The following is a 27,681-nucleotide window of genomic DNA, read 5'->3' as shown; positions in this document are numbered from 1 at the left end:
GAGACCCAAATTTTTTTTTTGTAAATCCTTCATTAAAAATAACATATAAGATAGTTAATATGTTACTGCCCTCTACAGGAGCATTGAGAAACTAGTAACAAGCCATCTAGTGACCGACGTCCGTAAACAGAATGTGTTTAAAAGAGAAACGACGTCGCTTTGTCCTTTCCCCCTCCACGGTCGAGTGGTTCGTGGGACGCTCTGTCTATTTTCTCACTCTCGCTTGTCCTAACTAAATTGTAACTTTTCTCTCTAGCCGCATCTGTCGCGAGTAAAATTTTACTCTCAACGCGCTTAAAGAAGTTTCACTTCAAAAAGTGAGATTGAACCATAATAGTAGTTTTAATTATATTACTTCTGTGACTCTTTTGAACTTTTAAATAATAATGTAGATCATTATTCAAGAAAAGAGTTGAATGGATTGATTAGCTATGAATTACCTACAAGAGCAAAAACACATTTTTAAATCCGCGCGGTGTGCAAGAGTACCCTGTGAATTTGTATGCTCGTGTCCAAAGACAATAAAACACTTTGTAAATACCAACTATGTTTATTCAACAATTTTTTCATTATTCAATTCAAATTTTCAATTTCAAATTTATGATATATTGATCGAAGTACAAACAGCAATAGTACACATTTCCATCATTACTTTCCAATGGCAGAATACAGACATAGGAATCTCTCAAAAACCAGTCGCTTTTTTCTTTAAATTCTTAATTATATGTAAATAAGATCAAACACCTGAAATTGACAATATCGTAATGTTTTTCAATTCTCATGCAGCTGAAGCTTTTTTTTTAGTTGATTAGTGAGGATTCAATTATATTATTATGAGCCAAGTTTAGTAGGTATGCTTGAAAGTATCTTAAATACATTGTAGGTATACTAATTAACTGGCTACAATTTTCAAATTTTTTTTTGAATTGAAAAACGTTAAGTTATAAATATCAAATATGGAGAAAACCCACGATCGGAAATCTAGATAATCTAGATACTGTATGTAAAACCAGCAGCTACTTCAAACACAGGCTCAAGAGTTAAGTAACATTAACAGTGATTTTTAATTTAAAACAAGTTAGAAAGAAATTAGGAGAATACTAAGATAAATAAACTATGGAATCTATTGTAGAATGCTTATGTGCAAATTTCCCTATTTGAAAATCTAAACATAGCCTACTCAATAGTTATATACGTACTAATAAGATATAAGCATTAACATCAAATCAATTTCAGTGTTGAAAAAATCTAGGAATCTTTGCTGATTTAAATTAGAAATTAATACGCTAAATATAATATGTGAACTACTGGAGAACAGTAATATGGTGATGTTTTCATTGTTTTTATTTGTTTTCTTTTTTTTAAACGACGAACGCTTCAAGGGCCAACATTGACAGTGACGCCACCGCAGCAACAACTGGTAGGGTTACCACCCACGCAAAAATGATATTCCTGTAAATAAATGAATGACGATTAATTTTTTGAAGCTCTGTTATCTATATTTTTCCTCTTTTTTTAAAAAATACTATTACAATTATATCGTACCTATTGAAATATTGTTTATTTAGAAAACGGGCTAGAAAAATTACAGAATGCCCTTAAAAAATATCTCTATCTATCTCTAAAAAAATCTATATCTAAAAACATATCTGTCTTAAAAAAAACTATATATAATATATACTAGATTACAGAAAAACACACCTAAACAGTGTCCAGTCAACAGATTTTTGAGAAAAATATCCAACACATACAACGGAGCCGACTTTGCAATGAGTTGTAGAGACTGGTAAACCTGCTTTGCTAGCCACCAGGACGGTCAACGCTGCGCCCAGCTCTATAGTAAAACCACTGCAAATTACAACAAAAGCAGACTGTAAAATTTATTTTCTTCAGATTATAATAAATATAATATTATAAAGAGGAAAGATTTTTTTGTTTGTTTGTATTGAATAGGCTACTAAAACTCCATTAATGTAACCCAAGGTGTAAAAAAATTACCTGAAATATGCTTTACATCGCGTGCGCTGCGAAAACTATTGATGATAGACTAAAATAATGTACTACGACTTTGTAAGTAGAACACATTCTTGTTTACAAAAAATGTCGAGACAGCACATGTCTAACTATCTTATACCTTTAAACGAGCAATGCCTGTATATTAATATATATATAATCTGAATCTCGGAAACGGCTCCAACGATTTTCATAAAATTTAGTATACAGGGGATTTCGGGGGCGATAAATCAAGCTAGCTACGATTTATTTTCAGAAAATGTTGTTTTATTCGTGTTTTCAATAATCAACTCTTCCCGACATCTATTGGCGAATAATAATACTATTTCTCTTAATTGAGGGCAACTAACCGCTTTAAAGACACAACAAGATGGCGTTATCAAAAAAAAACCGGTCATCATCTAGTTATAGTTATGCCGCAATGAATGTTCTTTTATTTACAAAAATTAAACAACGTCAAATATCGTTGAAATTTTTGTTAAAGACCCGAGCGGAGCCGGAGCGGGCCTCTTGTAATAAATAAAATGAAAAGAAGGAAATGTTATAAATGCTCAAAAATATTGGTATCATGATATCCGAGCTTAAGCTTGTATTGTCGATAAATATTTTTCAAAGTGATTGTCTTGTTACGTACGTATCTGGAGTGATACTAGTTAGGTCTTCTCCTACGGTGCGTATTACTCGACGACCCCAGAGCCAGAGGCCGAGCGCAATACCGACGCCTCCAAACACGAGGATCGCAAGTGGAGTCTCTGCTCGAGCGTGCGCTCCGCCTTCTGAATAAACCAGCCATAAAGCCACCAGCGGCCCGATAGCATTACTGGAAAATAATTTTACTATTTGTTTTATTACCTATGTATTATTAATAATCGAAGTGGGTCAATTCTCGCTGGAAGTTATGATGTTTACGAAATTTTTAATAAAGAGACCCACATTTGAAGCTACTCTCGCGCGGCCTGTCATCATAATCGAACTAATCCGGATGAAGCTTGTAAAAATTCACATACCTTACGTCGTTCCCTCCGTGTGCGAATGAGCCAAATGTTGCAGTAAGTACTTGCAAAAAAGAGAACAGCCGTAGCGTTTCATCCTGAGGGTGTGGCTGTGGCGGTGGCGGGGGCGGCGACGTCGCTCGCAATAAGGGCGCTGCGCTCGAGTTGGGCGTGATGGCAGGTAATCGCTTACTCTCTCGCTCGATACTCCAAGCACTACCACCACTCGGGGCCTAAAAAAACAATTTTCAAAACCAGCATTGCTTAGAGCTCTAGTTGGTTAAGATAGTTCCGCAATCACAATTTTGGGACACGCAATTATTAGAAAGGCAGTTTTTAAACATAACTCTAAAAATAACCATAAACTTCATGTAAATCTTAAGTGTTAGGTCAAAATGTTATCATAATTACCTTCTCGATCCGAGGAGGTGGTGTGTCGAAGTCAACGTTACCAGGAAGCGCTCGTGTAACAGCCAGTCGATCAAAATCTCCTCGAGCGATAGTATCACACGATCCCCCCAAGAAACCATTTTTAGAATCATAACTCTCACCCATTCCAGCTAGCTGAGCTGAATCTAAGCTCTTGCAACAGCTTATAGTCTCATCAATATATTTCAGAGTATTAATTTGTGGATCTGCATCAATAAGTTGCAGCCGAGACTTATTGGGTGGACTTAGGCTCCTAGATAAAACACTGCAATCATCCATGGTGGCCAAGAGAGCACGATTCCTCGCATTCATCCCGCGGACGTCCACTGACATTTTATCAACATCACTTAATGTGACCATTTCAGCACTTTCAGTAATCACTTCCAGAACTTTCCCATCTTCAGATATCAAAGACGTAGGTCTTTGCGGTACATTGTTTTTATTGGAATGCGTTGGAGTATTAACCGGTGTTGTTTCTGCAATAATCAGGTATGTTTTCATAAAATTTCATTAATTATTTTAAACATAATTACTATCGTTGTTCAAAGTACCGTTAGATAGTCCCATGGAAAAGTTGACCGGCGGTTGAACAAGCTCACGTCGGTAGTAAGGTACAAGAAACAACCGTACGCAAATAGCGACCACCAATCCTAATGTGATGGACCCGGTCAAAGCAATCCACAATGGAATTGCATCCATAGCAAGCACTGAAAACAATATTTCTGGGATATTTATATTTATAACTCAACTCAATGAAATTGGATGTAAATAGTAAAATAGTATTTACACTTCGGCCCATCGAGCACAACGCTAATTACGTTGACAGCTATTGTGGCACCATAGAAGAAAGGCAATGCTCGCAGACCTGCTTTCAAGGGTTGTGGAGCACGCAGAATGAACCGGCGAACTAGCCAGAAAAGAAGCGCCGACGCCGTTCCACTTAGTACCGGAGATATAAACCACGATAACACTAAAAGTATAAATTATTATTATATTGTATTTAGTGTTGAGAATAAGTAATTAATGGGATTGTTTATATTTCAAACTGCAGATCGGTTTACTTAGTCCTATGGATTATAAGTTGCTGATAATATGCAAACCCAAGACTTCGAAAAACTGTGCGTTAAAAAACCACATTCATAAAATTTTTAGACTGACAATTCAAAAACGTATTTGTCAAACTGTATTAATTAACTGATGATAATAATGGATGCAAAAAATTAGCGGCATTTGTTTTATATATTAATTTGTTTTCTTGTCTGTTTTTATATGTCGCCATAATAACAAGATAAAACTAAATAGATATTTTTTTGAAATTTTAATATGTTTTTTAGACTATGCACAAATAAAAACGTATCATGAATACAAAGCAACATTGAATCGATGAGTCATTATTTGAACGAACCAATCGCTCCTAAGGTAGACCAGCGTACTCCGATGGGTCCCTTCGCAGTAAGAGTGAACCCTACTGTAGCGCCGACTACGGAATGTGTCCCGGATACGGGTAGTCGTAGAGCGGTAGCAAGAATAAGCCAAGTCGCCCCGGCTATAAGAGCAGCCAAACACCCGGCCGCAAGAAGCTTCTCGCCGCCATCCGCGTATAATGATACATCAAGTATACCCTTCCGCATAGTATCCGAAACTTTATATCCTGAAATTAACGATCATGTTAATATACAAAACACTATAATATAATAATATTTAGAAACAAAAATATCTAAGCCAAATGAAAATGACCCTCACCTAAAACCTCACAAACGGATAAGTGTACGATATCATAATTATAATTTGCGTAATTACTGGTGGTAGGACCTCTTGTGAGTCCGCACGGGTACTACGGGTAGGTACCACCACCCCGCCTATTTCTGCCCTGAAGCAGAAATGCGTTTCGGTTTGAAGGGTGGGGCAGCCGTTGTGACTATTCTGAGACCTTAGAACTTATATCTCAAGGTGTGTGGCGCATTTACGTTGTAGATGTCTATGGGATCCAGTAACCACTTAACATCAGGTGGGCTGTGAGCTCGTCCACACACATAAGCAATAAAAAAAAACAGAACGTTGTTATCGATTTTAAGAAAAGGGATTCCAATGCAAAAGATGGGAAAATAATCATCGTTATTTTTTAAAAAGGTCGTACAGTTCATTACTAGAGTTTATTTATATATTAAATAGATAATGTATATAGAAGTACAATTAATATGGTAGCTTACCAATGAGTACAGCTCCGGCAATTTCAAAAATGGTAGCCAGAATACAAGCTTGAGTAAGAGTCAACACCTTGGAACCTACACTGGTCCCAAAAGAGTTTGCCACGTCGTTCGCACCGATGCCAAATGCCAAAATGAAAGCAACTACAAACCCACTTACGACCAACCATAATAAATCGTTTGAGTACGGTTCCATAATGACCTTTATTTTATTTTATCCTTAGAAATTCATTATAGTCACATAAATTTCAAAATTAACATGATTTTCGATAGCACCTTGACTTTAACAATAAGCTTTGCTTAAAATTCACCACTATTAAATATAACAATCCAACGGAATTCGAGTTTGGAATATCTGGAAAATATACTTTATTCCAAAGTAAATACATATAAATTATGGCAGATAGATTGTAATTACGTACTTAATAATTATAAGTTAAACAGATGCTGATGTAAAAGCAATTTCACAAAAGTTGAAATCAACATGGAAATAAATACGATTTAAATCGGTTTGCGTCACAAGGTTTGATGTTTTAAAAGTCTTTCGGAAAGTAGGCTGGATCTTGGAAACTGTGTTATCATCATTTCTGAAAAGAAATTACATTACATACAATAAATACATTTTAAAAATTGTTCTCAAAATTTATTTCAATAAACGGAACTAAAACGTGTCCGGCATGTACCAATGCAGTATTCAAACACTAGAAAACAGCAATGTAAGTAATTTTTATGTTTTATAGTGTTTATTTAGAGAAACGCATGACGATGTTACAATTTGTTTAACTAAAAAAGCTGATCTTTAACTTTTAGGAATTTAGTTAATTTTTACATTCTTGTAATGACCGGCAAATACCACATGGCCCGATATCGATTTAGCCGAGAATTCCGAAGACGCCATTTGACAAACTAAGTCTAGAAACATTAGAGGTAAAGTCTCGAAGGGGTACGTAAGTATCTACTTGCGTTGTTATCTAGTTTAAAAAATATATCGTTCATTTGATGACAGCAACCTATTAGACACTTTAACGTCTAAAATAAACATAAAAACGGTTGACAAGTCAAGGCAAATTATTTTTACCTCGTGGAGTTTATGTCGCAACTCGATAATGAATGTTAACACAAATTAATCAGATCTTAAGTTTTAGAAATAATTCTAATAAGAAAACTGAACTTACTTTTAACGGAGATAGGATGTTGTAGTCCTTAATTTTGTTTGCAAACGAACGGGTCTCTCACCTTGAATGTCTAAGCGGTATACTGAAGTTGACGAGGGGCCGAAGGGGTCCACCGGGCCTTTGTATGAATAGAGCATGCGCAAAATAGGGTGTCTCCAAGTATCCAACCCCTACAAAATTCCACAATAAAACTTTTCTATAAAAATTCCTCCGTAGTTCCAATCACGTATAAAAATAGAATAACTACGAAGTACGGACAGATTTTTACAGGGACATTAGAAACTTGTTCATAATTTTCTCAATTTTTTTCCATTTTCCATAAATAAGTGAAAGTAATCATTTCCGCGTATTAAAGTATGCATACAATTGACCAGAAGCTAACGCCGCAGCAAGCAAGTATTGTACTTTCAACAGTAAATTAGTAATGATCACATGTATGATATTATATTGCTTAGTAATAAACACTGATTGCAGCAAATTATGAAGATTAATCCAATATAGTTTAACCTCTACAAGAACTCATATTGTCAGTTATAATTGTTTGAGCGGCTGATATGATTTATATTTTTGAAAAATAAATAAAAAATTCACAAGAGCAAACTATAATAGCAACAATCACTAACATTCTTGGAAAAATAGATATAAAAAGTGTGTCAGTTACAATAAGGTTATCCTGGTTAAATAGGTAACCTTCTCACTGGAAATCTGCGAAAAATGTATCTCGGATCCTTCTTATAGCATCACTCCTTCTTTAAGTTTCCAGATTCTACTAAAATTAATTTTCAATTTTATCGTTTTAATAGTGATCAAAACAGTCTTATTTACGGTTCAACAGATCGAAAACAGCTATAACTATTGGAGAAATTGGCAAACCCCTATGAAGCTACCAACTTGGTAAGGGTTTCCTTATCCTCGTTGAAATTTAAAAACTTGACTAGCTTATACTGAGATTTGATGGCTGTCCTGTATTATTACTTAACCCTAGTTACATAAACGGCGGTTATATTGTGTTTTGTGAACTACAGTAAGGCTTTCGACTGTGTGAATTGGAGGTCCTTGTGGAGGCTGTTGACTGAGATAGGTGTCCCAAAACACCTAATTGCCGTGCCTCATGACCTGTACTCTGGGAGAATAGATCAGAGTATGTCAAAATCATTCTGTTTCGGAAAGGGGGTACGCCAGGGCTGTATTCTCTCGCCCATTCTCTTTAATGCCTACGGTGAATATATCATGAGACAAACTCTCGACGACTGGTGTGGTGGTGTATGCATCGGTAGATCCAAAATCACAAACCTTCGGTACGCCGAAAACACAACTCTAGGGGCCGCTAGTGAGTCCCAGATGGATATACTCTTGGAGAAAAACGAAAGCGTAAGCAGCCGCTTAGCCTCACCATAAACAAGTCGAAGACAAAGATAATGGCGATAGATCGAGGGAACCAAATGGCACGCTCAACCTACAGAAACTGGAGGACTTTTATCTATTTGGGCGCTAATATCTGCAGCAACGGATCTTGTGAGGGTGATGTTAGACGGCGCATAGGCATAGCAAAGAGAGCCATGTCTCAGCTCCATAGAACATGGAGAGATAGAAAAATATCTCTTAAACCAAAATGAAACTTGTTCGAACTCTGGTGTTCTCATTCCTTCTCTATGGTGCTGAGACTTGGACTATGAAATCAACTGATCGCCGCCATATTGATGCCTTCGAGATGTGTTGCTGGAGGAAGATGCTACGAATCCCGTGAACATCATATCGGACTAACGCGTTCATATTAAGACAGCTCAATATCCATACGATTAGGCAATCTGATGCGCTGGTTCGACCAAATCCGCACCACTCTGGATACCACAGTCTACGATGCCATACATACCGGCGAGAACAGAGGAAGATGGCGAAACATCATCCCGAGAAGGATAATGGGAGATGGTCACGACCCTGAGACATGAGGAATGCGGCTGGGGGAGGAGGGAGTTACATAAACGTATTTTACAGTTACAGTACAGTCATTTACATTTAAAAGCAAGAGAATCTTAAATGACAGTATATTTAAAGTCTATCCGACTGTGCTACTAGTAGGTACTATGGCTATTTCCTGTCCATCATTTCATAACTAACTTTTTTAAATATATGAATTAGGCCTACCTGTGTGCTTAGTGCGAGTATTATAACTACTCGATAGCGTAAAAGTTAACTCAAATTTATCACAATCACGTAAGTTGGAACAGCTTCCCTTGGGAAGCAAAGCATACAAATACACACAAAGCATACAAATTTGAATTAATTTTTTTTATGTTGTAATAAATTCCATAATATAATAGATGATATTTAATAGATCAAATCTCACAGGCAGGTGCTAATTTTTCTAATGAAATATGTGCTTACTGCGCGACTAATATACTGCTGCCTATCGAAAATGAGTAGATAGTGATAGGCACATCCGTACGAGTTCACAAAATATAAAATTACTGCATTATTGTTATTAATACAGAATGTTATTCCTTCTTAGTAGAACAGTAGAAGTCGTGCTTTAACACATTAGAAAAAATAGCACCTGCCTGCTAGATTTGAATCCCAGCATATTTATTACATAGCATATATTTAATATGAACTTATCACATAATATACCTACCAATATATTTAGCTTTGCTGCCAACCGATTTTGCGAGCATGTACTATCTTTAGTATTTATTATATCATATCGTATCTTGCCACTCTGTCATGAGAAGTGCATGTGCGTTCTGTTTTATATCCATATCCATGGTCCCAATGTAATTGAAACTTAAACCGAATCTCTCACGGTGGAGAAATGATGAGATTCATTGTGTAAATAGGAAGACTACATTATTTCATCATACCAAAAATATATAAGATTGGCTGTATGCCATTTTTCCTTTTATTTAAATTGTCATATATCTGTCATATATCTGACAGTGCGACTGAAGGAAAAAGAAACAAGGATTTTATTTTCAAATTTCCTTCTTTTTTCGTTTTGTAAATTTATTAATATATGATTAATATCTACAAGTACATTAAAAATATACTTATCTGATAAAAATAATGTAATATTTGAATTAAAATAAAGTAAATAATGTTTTCTAGAACTTTAAATGTTTCCGCAAATATTTGGTACGAGCTCTAGAAATAAGAATTATTTGGTATACTTAATTGTTATTTGACTAAAGATCCATTTTAGCAAACCACCACTATTCAATCAAGTTTGGCTTCCACCTAAGAACGGTCGATTAATCCGTAATTCATTTCACAATTCAAAAAGAGGTTCGCGGCAAGCTCTGAAACCTGACCCTTTGGAAAATCTATATATTGAATCTGGCCCGTTACATGCGAAAGGATTAGTGAAACCGCTTATTTTTACTGTGGGAGTAAGTATTGGTGAAAAGAACAATACGCTAGTATAATAGGAAACTACAACAGTAAATCTAATTAAAAACTTGCAGGTCTCAGCAGCCAGTTTATTAGGCTGTGTAATATGGGAATATGAGAATCTACGGGTTCACGCTTCTTCACTACTACGAAGACCAGGAACGTGGCTGACTGCACAACAAAAAAAAGTATTACATCATTTTGTAAGTTACTAGTAAATGTGTGTTGCACAATGGTAACAATGTTTTAAAGGTATTTTGTGAAGCAATTATTAAAAAAAAAACTACATATAGTAACGGTTCTAGTTTTCATTCACTAAGAATCTTTTCTCACTCTAGCTTACATAAACAACTGGGCTAACTTCTGTTAACACCTTTTTTCTAAGGCATTTTTTTTAATTCTCATATAAAATTTACTACGAGGATAAAATAGAACATAAATAGAAATAGAAATAGAATAGAATATAAAATATATAGAATATAAAATAGAAATAGAATAGAATATAAATTCATATTGTTACTTTAAATAACAAACATTACTCTGGTTTAATTTTCTCATTTTAAAATAAATTCATAGGTAAATGGCATAACATTTGCTAAGCTACAGATGATAATTGTTAATCAGGCTATGATCAGAAGATGAGAAAAGAAGTGTATAGCAATGTAAATTTTACTCACATCAATGTAAAACTTAGTAAACTGCATAGACCTACATCATAATAATAAAAATATATAAACAATTACAGAGTAAATCAGAGCCTGGTCCATTGAAAAAATGGTGGAATTCACTACGGGATAATGAGAAGGTGTTTTATCCAATTTTAGCTGCTAACTTACTAGTATTCGGAGCATGGCGCATTAGAGCTCTACAGCCTTTTATGGTCAAATACTTCTGTTCCAATCCTTCAGGAGGTAAGTAACTTTCCTATATTTGGTTAAGTCCAAATCCAACATCTACTATATATACTCTTGCACTTTTCCAGTACATATAGTATTCGAATTTAGACATTTACACAAATTTACTGTAAAAAAATTTATTGGATGAAAATTCGTGTTGTAAACATTTCTTTAGGTGCAGTATGTCTTCCGATGCTTCTTTCAACATTCAGCCATTATTCACCATTGCACCTGGCTGCCAATATGTATGTTCTTTATAGTTTCATGCCTGGTAAGTGCAATCAAAGTATTTTTGCTTACATACTATACTCGTGCCTATAACAGGAGAGACAGTGATTATGTTGATTGGCTTACATGGGTAAAAATTACCATGACTCATTAACTTCCTAATTATTAAAAGTTTGCCTGTGTATTTATGTCATTGATGAAAAATATAGTACGCCCATGTTGTCCGTTGTAAATTCAATTGCATAATTTGGTCATATTTCCAATGCAATGTCTGTGTGAAACTACATATTTTAATGTTTTGTTGTTATTGTTGTTTGCGTGCAAAAAAAAGATATGTGTTGGAACATACAAGATTATTTTGTTCACAGCTGCTTTATCTTCAATGGGCAAAGAACAATTTACAGCCATGTATCTCAGTGCCGGTGTCATAAGCAGTTTTGCTAGTTTTCTTTACAAGGTTATGCTAAATCAACCAGGATTAAGCCTTGGCGCCGTAAGTTCAATAATAAAAGTTTCTCAATAAATTACTTTTTTTTTAAATGCCAGGATTAATATACCGGGCATTCCCAATATCTGTAAATACAGTACAAGTACTACTTTCTGAGATGTAAACTTAATTATTTCTATTTAATAGTTCAAAGATGTGAACTTTTATGTGATGTAGATTATTAAAACTTTTATTAAACTATTACTAACAAATAACATATCATAATTAACTTTATTTTTAGTCTGGTGCAATCATGTCAGTGCTGTCTTATGTGTGTATGCAATACCCCGACACAAAACTAAGCATCATATTTTTACCAATGTACACTTTTGCGGCTGGTTCTGTGAGTATTATAATTTCATATAGGTAAGATTATGACTGCAACATTTGAGGTGTTGCAAGAATAAATCACTTTCTAAAATTTCTTGTCTCTACAATGAAGAAAATGTTTTTTTCTGCACTATACCTGTTCTTGCTACGAGTACAACCGAAGCCCTTGTAGAATTATTTACTGAAAAACATTACAAGAACAAACAACAGCTACCGTTGGTGCTGCATTTTTGCTTTTAAATTTCAAATGTATGATAGCATGGACCGCCTTCTAACCGATAGCAATGACCCTACCACTACATGTTAGTAATAATACCATCCCCCATCAGATTTTTATTGTTACATTATATACAATTAAACTTCTTTGTCAATACATCCCGATTTTTTTTTGTTGCATATATGGGTGGACTAGCTCACAGCCCACCTGGTGTTAAGTGGTTATTGGAGCCCATAGACAACTACAACCCTAAACACACCACCCACCTTGATATATAAGTTATAAGGTCTCAGTATAGGTATAATGGCTGCCCCGCCCTTCAAACCGAAACGCATTACTGCTTCACGGCAGAAATATACAGGGCGGTGGTACCTACCCGTGCGGACTCACAAGAGGTCCTACCACTAGTAAATAAATGTATCAATGATAAGTTATTATGTAATATGAAATTACAGGCAATCAAAGTTATAATGGGAATAGATCTGGCTGGTGTTGTCTTGGGTTGGAAGTTCTTTGATCATGCTGCTCATCTTGGTGGAGCTATATTTGGAATGTGAGTAAAATGCACAAGTATGAAGGTTAAGAATTTATGTTCATATTAAATAGTATTTGTAGACGATACTGTATGAAATCTCTTTGGCCATGTTCGCTTTTGTGCATGTCGCAAAGTGTGATTTATTTTAACAAGTCTAATGTAGTGTAGTTGTAAATTTAATTAAATTGTGTGCGTCATGTTCGACGCGCTATTGGCGTTTATTCTTTAAGTGCGATTGTGATTGAATATACGAAATAACGGCAAGGAGACAAATAAACGCAAAAAGGACAAATATTACACATAAAAAAAATAGTGAGCCGTCACGGGACACTTGGCAGATGTGAAACATCGACATTATTTTGTAAAAGTAATATGCAGAAAAGAACAGTTTGTGATAGGAACTAAATATGTCATAATGATAAAATAAAATATTACGAAAAAATTATTTGTTTTCAAGTAGAACACAGGCTATGTGTACTGTAGTCAATAATACTACGGAGTATACACTATAGGTATCCGAGCTCAGTGTAGCGAGAGAGATGGCTTAACGCCGGATCGAGTGGGAGAGAATCGCACAGTCGATTGCGAATGGCGACGCGTCGCCACACCGTATACCCTACTGCATATAGACTATATATGTATATATACCATCATATAGCGAGGCGACGCGTCGCCACGGCATGCGTCGCCACGCCAGAAATCGGTTTTACGTGCGGCTATAGATGTTTCACATTAAAAAATATTATAAAGCTGAAAAGTTTGCTTGTTTGAACGCGCTAATGTCAGGAACTACTGGTCCGATTTGAAAATTCTTTCAGTGTTAGATAGCCCATTTATTGAGGAAGGCTATAGCTATAACATCACGGTAAGACCAATACAAGTGGAGCACCAATAAAGAATGTTTCAAAATAAGGAGTTTAAATGGCTCCTTAACATTCTATAATCCAAAAATATTTTCACTTTCTACGTAAATGAAGTGGGGGGTAAAGTTTAGCGTAATGGCAAGTAACTATTCCACGCGGACGGAATCGCGGGCAAAAGCTAGTTATACATAAATCATCTTACGCAAATAATACTGACTAGTTGGGGGTAACAACTTTTAATTAAGTTAATAAGATAAATTTTTTTAAAACGCTTTTTGTATACTGTTGTACAAAAATACTCCAGTTTACTACCTTAAATTATCGTATTCAACAGTCGGCTTTCAATGAAATCAACTCTTAAGGAGTAAACTCCAATAAAAAAATGTTGGTTATCAAAAAAAATTACTGTAGTTACAACTAAAACGAACACTAATTAGAACAAAATTATTTTCCAGTATATGGTGCCAATGGGGTTATTCTCACGTATGGGGTAACAGAGACAAATTCCTCCAGTATTATCACCACTTTAGAAAAAGCGATCCCGGAAGGTAGCGAAGAAAAACCAAGAATGAAAATGGCCATTTAAAGTATGAATATAATTCGGTTGTTAACAACGGCGGTTTATATTGAACCAATGGCTAAAAATTATAGAAACTTTTCATTTATATTTGTTATTTTATTATATTATTTATAATATTATTATGTTATATTTCATTTATCAGCAATTTGTTTTTGTCGAAAATTCATAATAATAAAGAAAACCAAAAAAAAAACGAATATTACTGATTTTTTTAAAAATGAGACTGCGATTTTTTACACCTAGTACCACCTACCTACGATTCTTAGATCAGCATAAGTACCATGACATGGGGTAAATTGGGATCCTGGGGTAAATTGGGACAAACCTGCGGAAGATTCTCAAAGTACCTGTAGCACGGAATCTACCTAATTTTGTTTATGTTAATATTTATCAATGTATAGAAGAAAAACCAAGTTAACTATGGAAGTACTACATATGAGTTAAGTTGGTCCCAAAAATTAGTCAAATTAAATTGAAAATAGTGGTTGAAAAGTTCATTTTAAAACAGCTTAAAGAACTTTTAAAAAAAGTAATATTATCGTTGTTTTTTCAATAAGATCACAGTTTATATAAGTTTTTAATACACCTGGAAATACCACAACAAACGGTAAGTTGCAATATTCTTATTTTAAATACAATATTTCGACAAAATAAAAAAATTATATTTTTTCCTTTCTTTTTGGGGAAAATTGGGACGTTTGTAGGGTAATTTGGAACGAGACTGGAAAAATTAGGGACGAGAAAACACAAAATTGGAACGCCAAAAGACAAAATAGGGATGGCTTGTTAGGGTTGTCACTGATATCTTATAATAGATTTTTAGCCTATACTATCACTTAATTGCGTGATGTAAAGAAGGTTAATGTGTTTATCAGTTAGTTTATGTAAGTATTATAGGTAAAAGAAAAGTATATATATAATTACTTTTTTTTGCGACATTTACCTTGTAATATCTGCCCGGTCGTATGTTCTTTATAGCAATAAAAAAAATTAAAAGTTAAAAGAACTCAAACGAATCAAAACTTTTGTTATTTCATAATCTATTCACGCGTCGAATCATGATTTTGTTAACATTCACAACGAACACACACAAATAAAAACAGGCCTCAGATTTTAAATGTAACATTAATAAAAAATCCGAGATATCCAATTATGAGTGAGTGAATTAATTGAGTTTAGTTATTTAGCTTAGAAAGAATTTCTTTTATTTTTGTTATTATTGGCAGTAATCAGATAAAGCTGTTTTTTTATCTTATTCACCTGATATCTTACTCTTGCTTAAAGATCATTTTGAAAATGTTGATTAAATAAAATTGTATTAATGCATTTCCAGTCCTTTTGTTTTATATTTTTTATTCTATTTTATGATTTTGTTTCAGAGTTGTGATTTTTAAGGAAATTAAATAATAATTTTCTAAAATACAACTTGCACATACTTTTTTTGATCATTGTATTGTTGATTATCATTCACGTCACATCGCTTCGGAATAGAAACCAGCTTAATTTACACTATGTTGTGTATTGTGCTTAAATTATGGATTGTATTCATCATTTCGGTCCATATAAATAATTATATGGCACCTACCTATATATCGCAGTACTGCGAGTTGACAACCCTTACAAATATCCCAATTTAACCCTTAACCGTGTCAATTTACCCCGGACGCTGGGTAAATTGGGACGGCCATTATTTTACCGATTATTTCTTTAAAATGAATAATTAAAATAATGTAACGGTTTTTATCACCTAGGTACGTTCAAGACTCAACTTATTTCTTTGGTTGAGCAGTGACTATTTAATTGGAACTATTTTAAAATTCAATCTGAAGGTCGATTTTGTCCCTATTTACCCCATTGTACGGTAAGATCCACGTGACGATAACGTACAATATTAATTGTAGTAACAATAGAGAAACTGGTCAGTTCTTATCTTTTATAATTTCCACATAATATAGCAGAAGTCTTTATTTTTAATTCCCTGTGTAAGCAGATGTGCATACGGTCTTCTGATGCTAAATGGTTATCGTCATGAAGTATACTCACATCGATTTCAAACCTTTGAATTCTTTTCTCAGCAACCAAGTACCTACCAATTTCAACTCTCTCTAATTTTAATTGTAAAACAACAAAATAGACCAGAAATTTTATAATAAATTGCATAAAATGATCTGTTTACATCAGATTTACTCTTCTTAGAGGCGACGAATCCATTTTTGGTTTTATTCAGAAATACCACACAATGTAAACAATTTCTATAGCAGCTTCGTTAAACTACCTCCAGTAAAGCTTAGTAAAAGCTAACTGGATGACAATACTAAATGTCATTATAAGATGATACGTTCTAAAGTTTAGAATCTAAATGATATTGAATAATTTTAAGGCATGCATGTGGTTAATCATTCTATATCAGTCTATGGTGTTCATTCATCGTTTATTTTGGCGCATAGTTATGTAATACAATTATTTGGCACTAAATCTTCATCTGCAATGAACTAAGAGTGTATTATTTACAGTAATGAAGTTGTGTTCGGCACAGTAGTAGTAGCAGTATGGTAAGCAGCGACTTGGCTGTGCCCCTGGCATTGCTGACGTCCATGAGCGACGTTAGCCACTCACTATCGGGTTGCACGAATGCTCGTTTGCTTATAAGGGCAATAAAAAAAATTGGGTCCGGGGGGCCGCGACGGACACCGCGTGTCTCCCATTTGACATATCTCTGAAAATAATGAATAGTCACTGTTTCCGTAAATCGCCCATTATTTTTGAGTTATTACTTTACAATGTTTGCGAAAAAATACCTCGACGATTTTTGATATATTGGTGCGGCTTTAGTGGAAAGTATGCCGTGGACACACGGTGTCCTTCATGGCGTTCAACCTGTTAAGCCGGCTGTACACGCTCATCGAGACACCAAGAGACAGGACCAGGACGAGTGTGTAGATGGCACCCGCGTCTCGTCTCCTGGCTCTCGGAAGCGTGTCGATTTTTGCGCTCGAGTCAAAAGGTCTCGGAGAGTCTCGCGATGACAACGAGAGCTCACCTGTACATACTCGTTCGCTTAGTTGTCCGCCAACTGCGTCAGCTTCTTCTAGGTCGCATCGGGCATCCTAAGTTCAATTGATACGAGTGTGTACACGGTGTGGTCTCGTGTCGAGCCTCTTTTTTTTCTTATGCTGATAGCCTTGAGAGGCTATATCAGCGTTACTCTAGCGTGTAGGTGAGCTCTCGGGGCTCAAACTGGAGGTGTTGCTAACACTGGGTCTAGCAAGAGCAGTGCTTCGCAGAATCTATCACCGGATCGGAAACACGACCTACTGAGAAGATCCAGTGAGAAACTCAGTCAACTGTGGGTTAAACTATGGATTAATTTACTCGCATAACCCTTCGTCGCAAGCGACGAGTTCGACGGGGTCGGTGACCGGAAGAGCTTCTACGCGGCGAGAGCGGACGAGAAGCACACGAGACGAGACGAGCGTGTATAGTAAGCGACACGTAAGTTGGCAAGGTTTTGGTGTAGTGGGGGTAATGTCGCGCATAGTACACATTGCAACAAAAAAATGGTCACTTTTAATGCCCGCATATAATTTAATTTTATTTTTTATTTGCCATAATTTAGTTTTAAGCCTGTGTGTTTAGAAGAAAGTTAAAGAAAAGAGAGGAATTCGTGAAGTCTATTAGGTGTTATAAATAAAATACAATTAAAAGTTAAGTTTATTTAAATATAAAAATATACATAATATTATAAATGATGTGTCGCCGTCGTCACTATCATTTTCTAACAGTGCTACCCCTTCGATTAAATTTATGGTAGCACCCGAGCTGGTGGAAGGAGTTGGCTCCTCATCGTCGACATAACGAAGAATCGCTGTCGTCACTGCCGTAAATAATAAAACGCTCAGTGACTGAATCGACTATATGGTCATTGGTATTTGGTCCTGGCATTGCAAACAAATTTAAAACAATAACACTCGTAACAAAAACTCAATATAAAGAAAGGGTACCTACAACTTTAGTAGACACATGTGTAATCGGGAGCGAACGGAACGTGGACGCGGTGCGGGAGGGGAGGGTTGACTGACTCACCAATCGCGCGCTCGGAACGGTGCTACGTCTTTCCCCGCGTCCCGCTTGACAACCAAAGAGACCTAAAAAATAACTTCTGCGAATCTAACGACCCTTGCCAAGTTACGTGCCGGGGACTATACATCCGGCATTAAAAGTGTGCATTGATTCTTTTATAAAGTATTAATAATAATAAGTGTTCACTGTTATTCAAATACTTAAATATTATGACATAATCCGTATTCTGGCGATGCCGAGAGCATTGACATTTCTTGTCATGAGCACATCTGCCCATTTCTATAAAACTACTGATGTTTACCCAAATACTGCCGCAAGCAATTTAGCTATTGCAGAATTATTGGTAAAATAAAATCACAATATTATTCCAAAACGATTTTATTAACAAAAAATAACATTTTAAACGCATTTATGAGTCCACTGGTCCATTTCCTACGCTTTAAGTATTTTAGCATGGAAGTCGAAGTGTTCGCCAATGTAAGTAGAGATGTAATAATAGGAGTGATCATATCCATCGCGTAGTTGCAAAATGACGGGGACTCCTACAGAACGGCATGCTTCCACCAAATTCTCAGGGAGTAACTGCTTCTCTAAATAAAATTTATCACCACCTCCCTAAAAATAAATAATTGGAAAATCGTATTTGAATGGTTTTTTGTGGCTGATATTCGTGATTTAAAATCCCATGGTCTGCTATTTGCTTTATTAAGAGAATGCCTTTAGCTAATTACGAAGAGTAGTGCTCTTCTTATCTTAGATGGGAAAATGAGCTAATAGGTTATCTGGTACTATGAGGTCACTGAGTCCATAGTGTGATAGAAGTGTCTGTAGTGGAACTGTATTTTGGATTATATATTTAATGAGCAGCTTTGAAAGCTGAAATTACCTGATCTAGTAGTAATGTAAGAGGAGGTCCATTATATTTTTTAACCAGCTCTGTGGCGTCCCATTCCGACCAATTACTCTTATCTTCACCCAAATATCCACTAAAAGCTTTCACTCCCCATGGACAAGCACTTGGATTACAAATAGGAGCAAAAGCGCTTACTGACTTGTACTGACCAGGATTCCTCAGAGTAGAAACTAAAGCACCATGCCCTCCCATGCTAAAATGTTAAAAATATATTATTTTTATTTGATGAATGATTTATATTATCTTTATTAGGTCTTAGTTACTATTTGGCAGAAAACATTTTTAAACTAGTAACAAATAGGAGTTTTAAATTACCTGTGTCCCATAATACCAATTCTATTAGGATCTACCACATTGCAAAAAGCCTTCAAAATTAAATCATATAATTCAACATTCAAATAACTGCCCATTCTGTAATTATTATTCCATGGTTCATTTGTGGCATCTAAATAAAAACCGGCACTAACTCCAAAATCCCATGATGAATCATCTCCATCAATCTTAACTCCACGTGGCGAAGTATCAGGACCTACAACAATTACACCATGTTCGGCTGCATACCTGTTTGGAAATATTAGTTTTATAAAATATACAATTTATAAATATACTTAAAGAATTTATTCAGAAGTACTCTCTAAAAACTTATACAAACAATGGAAACATATTTCTACAGCTATTTTAGAGTTTTTAAAAGTTGTGTGACATCTTTTATGGAATTATATTGACAACCAGTCTCAGAAAACAAACTTAACTAATTGTTTGGCAATTACATCATAAATAAAAATCAGAAATTAAATATGTTATTCGGAAACCATTATGAATATAAGATTGGTTTTCGTCTATATGGGTTTTCAGTCCATATTTAATATAATGAGGTTGGACACTCATTGGTTGTTATGATTCTTCAAATAACAATACAGCATTGCCACAAGCCAATATAGGCAGTGGTGTCAGAACATGTCCTATCTACACCACCTATCTAAACTTGCTCCCTGATCATAATACAACCAGGCATAAGCGGACATTTGATAAAGTATTTTAAATTATATGAAAAAATATTGTTAAACGAACAATAATTGAGATAAGATTTCCAATTATGTAAGTGTTGAAATCACAAAGGTCAACTGTCATTAGCCACTAATTAGTAATATGATAAATTTGCATTTTTAACTTAATAGTTATACCATTATATATAGTTGATATACAACTACACTTAATAATTGATATACTTGTAAACCAAAATTATTGGTTTGGTTTACAAGTCTGAATCAGTCTATTTCAACTGAAGATTACATATCATCTGAACTTCACGTGAACTTCAGAAAATATTCATCATAACTTAACCTGAATCATCGTAGCTTATGTTTTTTTTTTTTTTTTTTATTGCTTAGCTGTGTGGACGAGCTCACAGCCCACCTGATGTTAAGTGGTTACTGGAGCCCATACACATCTACAACGTAAATGCGCCACACACCTTGAGATATAGTTCTAAGGTCTCAGTATAGTCACAACGGCTGCCCCACCCTTCAAACCGAAACGCATTACTGCTTCACGGCAGAAATAGGCGGGGCGGTGGTACCTACCCGTGCGGACTCACAAGAGGTCCTACCACCAGTAATTACGCAAATTATAATTTTGCGGGTTTCATTTTTATTACACGATGTTATTCCTTCACCGTGGAAGTCAATCATGAACATTTGTTGAGTACGTATTTCATTAGAAAAATTGGTACCCACCTGCGGGATTCGAACACCGGTGCATCGCTTCAACACGAATGCACCGGACGTCTTATCCGTTAGGCCACGTTTCTTATACTACCACTTTAAATATAATACTGACCTCTGGAAACCAGATTTAGTGATGAAGTTTTGTTCACTACAAGTTAGACCAGACAAATAATATAGAAGTGGTAATTTCACATCACCCCCTTCTGCCTGAGGGGGGAGATAGATAGAAAAATTCATTTTGCATTTTAATTCAGATGATGCATGAGAATACACTTTTTGATAACCACCAAAAATTTTATTGGACGATTCTAATTGCAAGCTGTCCATGTTTGATTTCTGAAAATAATAGAAAACAATTTAAAATTGCAAATTGTTGAAAAAAAAAAAAAAAAAATGTTCTTTTTATTCTCAACATTCTATCATATCTGAGAATAATAGGTACCTACATGGGTTTCTGCTACCTACGTTCGATCAAATGAATTATGAATAGTGTCCTTGAATATCAAAGCCGGCTACTTGAAAGTCAAAGCCGGTTAGGCTTCATTGAACGCTTTTCTGTTGCCATTTAGTTTAGAACCATGTTTATTAACCATTATTACCTGATGAGCCTCCGGAAAAATTATATTCACAATTATCTTGTAACCACTATTTACCACGGCACTAATTTCCGTCTGCCTGCCACGGAAGTTATACAAGATTAAAATTTTAAATTGATATGATACATTTAAGGAAATACGAAAGCTTATCAGATTTTTTAAGGGATTATATGACCTGGTAACTAAGACCTTTAGGCCATGTCTTATTTTAATTTATAATAAAATATATATTCTTAATTTTATGATAAATGATTTAGTGGAGTGAAATGAAATGAAGATGATTAATTTGAGACAATAATCAACTGGGATGAAATTAAATGTAGTGAGATGAGATGATATGGGATGAAAAATAATCTCAGTAACATGGTGGTCATTTACTAAGATTTTTTCAGTGGACTTTTTGGAGGATCCCGAGAAGTTACGTCCAGCGGCTTTGTTTCATTTTCCCACATTCGGGCACTTTTACAGATATTAAACAGTTAATAAACCACCGTTATTACACATTTAAACCTGAAGAAATACTAAATAGAAAAAATAAAACAAATCACACAACTTCACTCCTCGTGTTCTCGCCAATGGGGTTGGCCGGTTAAAGCTTTTCTCAGATGTCGCCAGCGTAGCTTGTTCCCTTGTCACAGAGAGCCGCCATTTTGTGTGTTTTGCGTTCGTGATATTTCGGCATTTTGTGACTTTGATACGGTTCTTATTACTTTCTAAGTAGTGCTAAACAGTTTTACAACATGTATTCCAACTGGATAGTTAAAGAATTAAAGGAGGAGTTGAGAAAACGTGTTGCATCTTTACGAAGAAAAAAAGTGGATTTTGTCGAAAGGTACAATGTTGATGTTTTATTTTAACTTAGAAAACTTCTCTCAAACTGTTTCCGGTAGCTATTATAATAATAATATTAAATTGTGTACCTTAGGAACTTTATTCCTTGTAGCATGTGCAAAAAGAATTGCTCATATTACACACATTACCTACCAACTAATGTATTATTTTGCTTTTTTCAGATTAGAGCTACATGACCAAAATTTTAATTTTGAAACAAAATGAAAAAAATGCTCTAGCAAAATATGCTAATATATATGATTTGCTAGTGGAACCATGTGGCATTTTCAATAGCCAAGAGCGCCCATATCTTACTGCATCTCCTGATGGCGTGTTGGGCGAAGAAGCTATAATTGAAGTGAAATGTCCATACGCTAGCAGAAAACATGAAATAAATATAACAATGGTGCCTTACTTAGAACAATGTAACGGGATATTGTCTCAAAAAAAAACCTACCCATATTATTATCAAATCCAAGGACAGTTATACTGCTCAGGCAAAACATAGTGCAACTTGGTCATTTACACCTACAAGGACATCAGTGATTTATGTTGAAAAAGACAATAATTTTATAAATAATATGTTAAATAAATTAGATATCTTTTATGAAAATATTTTCAAAGAAGCATTGTATGAAAAACATCTGTATTATAACTATACACACTTGTCGAAATAAAAAATCAGGAATATTTTTAATTATTTTTATTGACAATTCCTTCTCTAATATTACATAAGTAACTTCTCTACTTTTTGTTTCTTCAGAAACTGGTTTCATATTCCATGAAAATATAGATGGTACAGCACCTTTCTTCAGATATTTATGTTAATGTTTGACACCTACAACACAAAGAATAACATTTAAATATACTATCACAAGGAAACCTGACCATAGTTTCAAAATATTTGTTATTGCAATGGATGCAGCGATTTAGATAGAACTTTCAATAGTAACAGCTGATAATGAACAATAGCTCATGAGGAATGTGTTTCCTCCAGTCTGATTTTGTGTTTGTTAAAAGGTTCCTTACAGCATAAATCTACTTGCAAAATTTGTTAGCAACTAATAGTATGCCTAACTAATTATTATTGGATTTTTTTAATAAGAGAACAAAGATGTGTGCTACACCTAGTCATGCATTATAAATATTTGATAGAAAGAAGCATACCTGTGTATTTACTAATGTTTTCATAGTCAGATTCCACAAAGTGTTTACGACATAACCTCGAACTTTTTGTGGGAGTACTTTTTTCGCGTCAAATGGCCTTTAACCACAGTCTTCTAATTTTCTTGTCCTTCGGGAATTGATGTACTCCAATTTCTGAGCATATTGGTACAAAACAACGCGTCATTGTGCTTAAAATAATTTTTAATCAAAAATTCCAATACAAATATTGAATGTTATGGGAACAATGCACACCAGCGCCACTTTGACAGTTGCCAACCCCATTCAGTCAGATTTTTTAAGTTTTTTACTGCCATAGGTTACCCGACCATTATTAAAGTACATAACACACGCTCGGGTTTGATTCGAACGGACTAAAAAAACTAACAAAATACGCTTTTATAGAAAATCCAACTAAAAAATAGAAAATAAATTTTAATAAATTTGAATTAAAAATAGTGTAGGAAAAACTGATTTTATTGAAATAGAGCGTGGGGTACTTTTCAGGATATTATCAAAATATCTGTTCATAAAATAATTATAACTACTGATACCATGCACCCCACGCTTTTTTTACAATAAAATCTTTTTTTCTTACACTATTTTTCTATTTTCTATAAAAGCGTATTTTGTTAGTTTTTTTAAACTATTATTTATTTTTCATTTTTTAGTTGAATTTCCTTTTTTTTTAAATTTTTTTTTAAATAATTTTAATTTAATTGTTATCGATCCCTAATACGTATACCACATTTCAAGTTTATCCGACGTTTTGAAGGGGTCAAAATCATGTTCAAAGATTCCGTTACATACTAACATACATACGTCTGAAGCTAATAAAAAGGTAATATTTGAGTAAACCATTTCATTTTATCCTTAGTGTACGATGCGCAGACGGCCTCCCGCTCTTTTATCGAGAGCTTACGACTGGTGCCTACTATTATACCAACATCATTTTTGTGCCAAACGATATGATGACAACCAGTCGTCCGACCGACCTAATTAGAGTGTGTGTTAATGCTTCAAGTCCAGTGGATAGTTAAAGATGTTGCTATTAATCACTGTAGTAAAGCTGTTTTTTTTTTTTTTGCGCAGTACCTGAACCTCCTACCAAGGGCGGATCCAGCTTTGGCGCCAGGAGGGGGTCACATAGTCAAATTTTCGATGCGCTCGTTCCCAAACGCTTGCCATCATACAAAGTTATTATATTAGATTAAATTAATTAAATATTGAAGGTATGTAGTTACATAAAATCTGTATAGTGACAAAATATATAAATAAAATCATTATGTTCAATTAGTGGTTCACCTAAGTCCTGGAACCAGCTCAGGGGGGGGTCATGACCCCATGACCCCCCCCCTGGATCCGCCGTTGCCTCCTACAATGTGTCAGTGAGCAGGGGGCACGCGGGGTATGTGGGATTTGACGGTCTGCAGATGTTCGGAGCAGACCGCGGGCCCAAGAATGTTTTTGGGACCCTACCGCACCAAACGACTCCTCTTGCACTCTCACCCAACGTCCAATTTCGGCCCGAAGTCAGAACCCGGTCAGAGTAGGAGGATTCCCGCGATCAACAATACAACCAGACTCGCGGCGCTACCCCGAGGACGCCCGGTTGACGGGTCGCGAAGGCGATCGTCGACAAAAAAAGGGTCACCGCGGTACAGCGGCCCGTCGGGCCGCACGGGCGATGCCGATGTTGTTCTGGGATACCCCGCTGAATCAGAAACTGCCTACTGGGTCGGAACACAATACACCGCCGACCAGATTGCCCTTCCGTAGTACGTCCAGCGACGACAGCAAAGACGGCAACGTGAACCGCAGCCACCGACGCGTCATCCGATACTCCTGGTGCCAGAGCGCTAAAGTGATGATAGCGTGCGGCGCAGGGGGCCGAGCAATCAAGTCGCCGGTCGCGCCATCAACGGAAGGCGTCTGCCTCCTCAAAAGGGATGTACCGCAACAATTTCGTATCTCTAAACTTAATCTCTGTAACTTAAATTAAAATATAAAAAGATATATCGAGATTTAAAAAGATTAAAATTTGGCTAACGCGCATGAAGATAAATAAATAAAAAATTAGAAGATTGTGATTCAAAAATGAATCCGAATCTGATTACTATAAGTGACTAGAGTTGTGCACCCGTTTATATAATTACGGACAATAAAATCGTTCACTCGTAAAACCTACACATTTTATAATTATGACCTCCGTTAACTCAAACAACAATAATAATAATAATATAGTTTAATAATAATAAAGTTTCTAAACTTCTATCTTCTATTTAATTAACATACTCGTACATCGAATGTTAGAACATTAGAACAATGCAAACGCCTCAGAACCACTTTGAAGTTGGTGTGGCCTAAAGAATAGAGGCAAGTACCTAGACTTGTATGGAGCAATGCAAGCTTTAAAACCAACAGGCAGCAAGCAGGCAGTATACCACATTCACGAATGACTTCCGCGGTGAAGGAGTAGTATTGTGTAATAAAAACCACATATCGAAACAACACATTCAAAAATGTAAAATGAAAATAATTTATGCCAAGTAAAATCGTAAAGGTAACTCTTAACTCTGCTTTAGGTAATATTTTATTTTAATTTTTACAATAAGATACATTGGACATGTTCTTCATTGAACAAGAAAGCTCATTATCCCGTTGTAGTCATTTGCATGGATTGAGGGTGAGTCCGCCGAAGACACAGGTCATTGTTGTCGGTAATTCAAAAATGTGTTCGAACGTAAAACGTTCGCAGCTTTCGGCTATTTTTTTTTTGATGGCGTACAACTTCCTTTCAGCGACACAGTGAAAAATTTAGGAATCTTAATTGATAAAAACCCTTCATGGAACGCACAGATAAAAGAGGTTAGCCGGAAGGTGTTTGCATCAGCTGGATCTTAAGACAGGAATTTTTCTTCAATCTGCCATTAAAACTGCGCTTGCAGTCTCTCCTTCTTCCAATTCTTGACTACGCTGATGCCAGCTATACTGATTTAACCGAAACACAACTTGATAAACTTGAGTGGCTACAAAATGTTTGCATAAGATTCATATTTGGGTTACGGCAATATGATCATGTATCTGAATTTCGCGTTAAACTCAAGTGGTTGCTAATTCGCCTTCGCCGTAATACTCATGTTCTTTCTTTATTTTAATGTATTCTCTTTTACCTCCATACCCCTACATATCTCAAAAAACATATTGAGTTCCTAGGTGATACGGATAACTTTTCTCCGAGATCATCAGATAGCCTGAGACTGAAAATGCCGGCGCATTCATCATCATTCTTTAATAATTCATTCACCACCCAGGCGGTTCGATTTTAGAATACTCTGCCGGATGCAGCGAGAAGTACTCCAACCTCCAATTTAAAGAAATACTCCAGTTATAAGTTGACTTCAATGTACAGAGAATAAGGCATTGAAATCTAATTTCTCTGCCACTAGCTTCCACCAATTAGGCCTACTTAGGCCTAATTAGGCCACCTATAGGCAAAACTCATTCTTTTTACGTATCGGTGGTGACCTGAACAGACTTGGCAGGTTGTTAGATATTGACCCATTTTATTCCTCTATCACAGGGGTGAGACGTCATCTTAGTGCCCGATTTTTCCTGGGTGATAACGAGACAGGGGGTGATGTGTAGCCACCAGTTTTTTTTTGTATTAATTTGTATTTGTATCTATATACATACGTACTTCTATAAGTGTACATTTAAATTAGTCTGGTGTATTCCTGCTTTGCTTATGTTGTTTCTTGCTTGCTGATTGTTTTTAATTTCTTTGTTTCTAATAGGTATTTGTTATATTATTATACTGTGTTAGTTGGCTGTTGGTCCTCCTTGTAGTAAATTTTAAAAAAAAAAACTTTAAAAAAACTTTAAACTGCTTCAAAAGAATGGTGAAAGAATATTACTTATCCGATTGCTTAGATGTGTGGACGAGCTCACAGCCCACCTGGTGTTAAGTGGTTACTGGAGCCCATAGACATCTACAACGTAAATGCGCCACCCACCTTGAGATATAAGTTGTA

At 35.4% G+C, this 27,681-nt stretch overlaps 3 protein-coding genes and 1 long non-coding RNA gene across 6 annotated transcripts; 1 reads left to right on the top strand and 3 right to left on the bottom strand.

Moving 5' to 3' along the window:
- Positions 1–538: 538 nt before the first annotated feature.
- NaPi-III (Na[+]-dependent inorganic phosphate cotransporter type III) lies at positions 539–6,962 on the bottom strand. 2 transcript variants are annotated; one of them, XM_028182890.2, is made up of 10 exons: positions 6,817–6,962; positions 5,645–6,228; positions 4,840–5,085; positions 4,222–4,404; positions 3,986–4,141; positions 3,417–3,910; positions 3,021–3,238; positions 2,648–2,833; positions 1,702–1,848; positions 539–1,452 (listed from the first exon to the last, which is right to left on the bottom strand). In XM_028182890.2, the coding sequence occupies exons 2-10, from the start codon at positions 5,835–5,837 to the stop codon at positions 1,362–1,364; spliced, it is 1,914 nt and encodes a 637-aa protein (XP_028038691.2). In that variant the 5' UTR covers positions 5,838–6,228; positions 6,817–6,962; the 3' UTR covers positions 539–1,361. The 2 variants fall into 2 exon arrangements, with proteins under 2 accessions (XP_028038691.2, XP_089589383.1); XM_089733257.1 differs by having other exon boundaries at positions 4,300–4,404.
- A 2,785-nt stretch (positions 6,963–9,747) lies between these two features.
- rho-7 (rhomboid family intramembrane serine protease rho-7) lies at positions 9,748–14,421 on the top strand. Of its 2 annotated transcripts, none has more exons than XM_028182908.2 (9): positions 9,748–9,945; positions 10,013–10,199; positions 10,275–10,388; positions 10,946–11,111; positions 11,272–11,367; positions 11,693–11,817; positions 12,053–12,154; positions 12,814–12,911; positions 14,212–14,421. In XM_028182908.2, the coding sequence occupies exons 1-9, from the start codon at positions 9,908–9,910 to the stop codon at positions 14,306–14,308; spliced, it is 1,023 nt and encodes a 340-aa protein (XP_028038709.2). In that variant the 5' UTR covers positions 9,748–9,907; the 3' UTR covers positions 14,309–14,421. The 2 variants fall into 2 exon arrangements, with proteins under 2 accessions (XP_028038709.2, XP_028038708.2); XM_028182907.2 differs by having other exon boundaries at positions 9,749–9,945; positions 10,275–10,403.
- Positions 14,422–18,778: 4,357 nt separating this feature from the next.
- LOC114249365 (S-formylglutathione hydrolase) lies at positions 18,779–21,830 on the bottom strand. The gene is made up of 5 exons (XM_028182896.2): positions 21,656–21,830; positions 21,169–21,392; positions 19,645–19,890; positions 19,303–19,522; positions 18,779–19,031 (listed from the first exon to the last, which is right to left on the bottom strand). Exons 2-5 carry the CDS (start codon positions 21,381–21,383, stop codon positions 18,849–18,851), a joined length of 864 nt encoding a protein of 287 aa, XP_028038697.2. The 5' UTR covers positions 21,384–21,392; positions 21,656–21,830; the 3' UTR covers positions 18,779–18,848.
- A 1,341-nt stretch (positions 21,831–23,171) lies between these two features.
- LOC149501456 (uncharacterized) lies at positions 23,172–23,789 on the bottom strand. Its single transcript, XR_016324285.1, has 2 exons — positions 23,651–23,789; positions 23,172–23,321 (listed from the first exon to the last, which is right to left on the bottom strand). It is a non-coding gene; the product is annotated as an uncharacterized LOC149501456 (long non-coding RNA).
- Positions 23,790–27,681: the final 3,892 nt, after the last annotated feature.

Source organism: Bombyx mandarina, chromosome 15 (genome assembly GCF_030267445.1).
Source record: "Bombyx mandarina strain Sakado chromosome 15, ASM3026744v2".
Lineage (NCBI taxonomy): Eukaryota > Metazoa > Arthropoda > Insecta > Lepidoptera > Bombycidae > Bombyx > Bombyx mandarina.
Note: the sequence above shows the minus strand (reverse complement) of the source record. Positions and strands in the feature narration are given on the sequence as shown.

Coding starts and splice junctions, on each gene's coding strand:
- LOC114249365 (XM_028182896.2), bottom strand. CDS start 21,383: ATGGACAGCTTGCAATTAGAATCGTCCAATAAAATTTTTGGTGGTTAT. Junction 19,891..21,168: donor ACTAAATCTGGTTTCCAGAG/GTCAGTATTATA, acceptor ATTTCCAAACAG/GTATGCAGCCGAACATGGTG. Junction 19,523..19,644: donor ATTGGTATTATGGGACACAG/GTAATTTAAAAC, acceptor TTAACATTTTAG/CATGGGAGGGCATGGTGCTT.
- rho-7 (XM_028182907.2), top strand. CDS start 9,908: ATGTTTTCTAGAACTTTAAATGTTTCCGCAAATATTTG. Junction 10,200..10,274: donor CGCTTATTTTTACTGTGGGA/GTAAGTATTGGT, acceptor AAAAACTTGCAG/GTCTCAGCAGCCAGTTTATT. Junction 11,818..12,052: donor CAGGATTAAGCCTTGGCGCC/GTAAGTTCAATA, acceptor CTTTATTTTTAG/TCTGGTGCAATCATGTCAGT.
- NaPi-III (XM_028182890.2), bottom strand. CDS start 5,837: ATGGAACCGTACTCAAACGATTTATTATGGTTGGTCGTAAGTGGGTTT. Junction 4,142..4,221: donor TGTGCTCGATGGGCCGAAGT/GTAAATACTATT, acceptor TATTGTTTTCAG/TGCTTGCTATGGATGCAATT. Junction 1,849..2,647: donor ACTAGTATCACTCCAGATAC/GTACGTAACAAG, acceptor TGTAATTTGCAG/TGGTTTTACTATAGAGCTGG.